General features: G+C 72.1%; 1 protein-coding gene across 1 annotated transcript; it reads left to right on the top strand.

The window, feature by feature from the left end:
• On the top strand, positions 1 to 1,207 carry AURANDRAFT_69395 (expressed protein; the record flags this gene model as incomplete). Its single annotated transcript, XM_009045163.1, has 1 exon — positions 1 to 1,207. A coding segment is annotated over one exon (1,207 nt), but the record flags the coding sequence as incomplete, so codon positions are not given.
• Between the last annotated feature and the right edge of the window lie 85 nt (positions 1,208 to 1,292).

The following is a 1,292-nucleotide window of genomic DNA, read 5'->3' as shown; positions in this document are numbered from 1 at the left end:
GCTCGTGCGGCGGGAGGAGCTCGAGGTCAAGGCGACGCCGGGCGACTTGCGGGGGCGGCACCGGTACTACCGCCTGCACCGCGCGGCCGCGAAGAAGGCCGTCGAGGACGCGAACCCGGACATCGCGGGCAAGGAGAAGAACGATGCGGTCTTGGCGGAGCTCCGGCGGCGCTGGAACACGCTGCTCGACGACGAGAAGATCGAGCACGTCGTCGCCGCCTGCGAGGCCCAGAACGCGGAGGCGGCGGTCAAGGCGACGCCGGGCGACAAGCGGGGGCGGAACCGGCACCGGAGCATGCACCGCGCGGCCGCGAAGAAGGCCGTCGAGGACGCGAACCCGGACATCGCGGGCAAGGAGAAGAACGATGCCGTCGAGGCGGAGCTCCGGCGGCGCTGGAACGCGCTGCTCGTCGACGAGAAGATCGAGTTTGTCGTCGCCGCCGGCGAGGCCCAGAACGCGGAGGCGGCGCGCATGGCGGAGGAGCCCGACGGCGAGCCGGAGCCGAAGCGGAAGCGGCCCGCGCCCGTGCCGCGCTCCGCCGTGCCGCGCTCCGTCGCCGACTTCAAGCTCGTCAAGCCCAACTTCTACAACTTCTTCATGCAGGAGAACCGCGCGGCCGTCGAGGCGGAGGTCGACGGCGACGCCGCGAACACGGGCAAGACGCACAAGGAGCTCGTCAAGACGAAGCTCGAGGAGAACTTTCGCGCCTTAGACGACTTCGCCAAGGCCCAGTGGCGCAAGGACGCGTCCGTCTTCTACTACTTCTGCGGGAAGAACCTCGAGCGCATCGTCGAGGACGTCGAGGACGTCGCGAGTGCAGCGACCTGGGAGCGGCTGGTCAAGGAGAAGCTCGCGGAGGCGTGGCGCGCGCTCGACGACGGCGCGAAGGCCGTGTTGGCCCAGGGCGCCGCAGACGCCGCGCCCGTGCCCGCCGAGCCGCGGGCCGCGCCGCTGCCCGCGGCGCCGGTCGACGGCGGCGCTGCGCGCGCGCCGCGCAGCATCGCGCGCCCGCCGGCCGCGCCGCGGACCACCGAGCCGTGCCTGGGCCGCTTCGTCGTCAGCATCGGTGGTGGATACTTATCCAGCGGCGATTACTTCGCCCACGACCTCGAGGGCATCGTCGTCGCCATCAGAGGAAGGGGTCTCAGGGAGATCTTGACGGTCGACGGCGCGAGCTTCTCCAAGCGGCCCGCGCAATTGCGGCACGTCGTTGACCGGGCGCCGCCGCAGGGCCTCGTGTTGCGTTGCGCGGAGCGCGGCGTCGCGTACGCGCCGCCGCCGGCGCTGCGGG

Source organism: Aureococcus anophagefferens (genome assembly GCF_000186865.1).
Source record: "Aureococcus anophagefferens unplaced genomic scaffold AURANscaffold_1645, whole genome shotgun sequence".
NCBI classification, from domain to species: Eukaryota; class Pelagophyceae; order Pelagomonadales; family Pelagomonadaceae; genus Aureococcus; species Aureococcus anophagefferens.
This window is presented reverse-complemented; position numbering and strand designations above follow the sequence as displayed.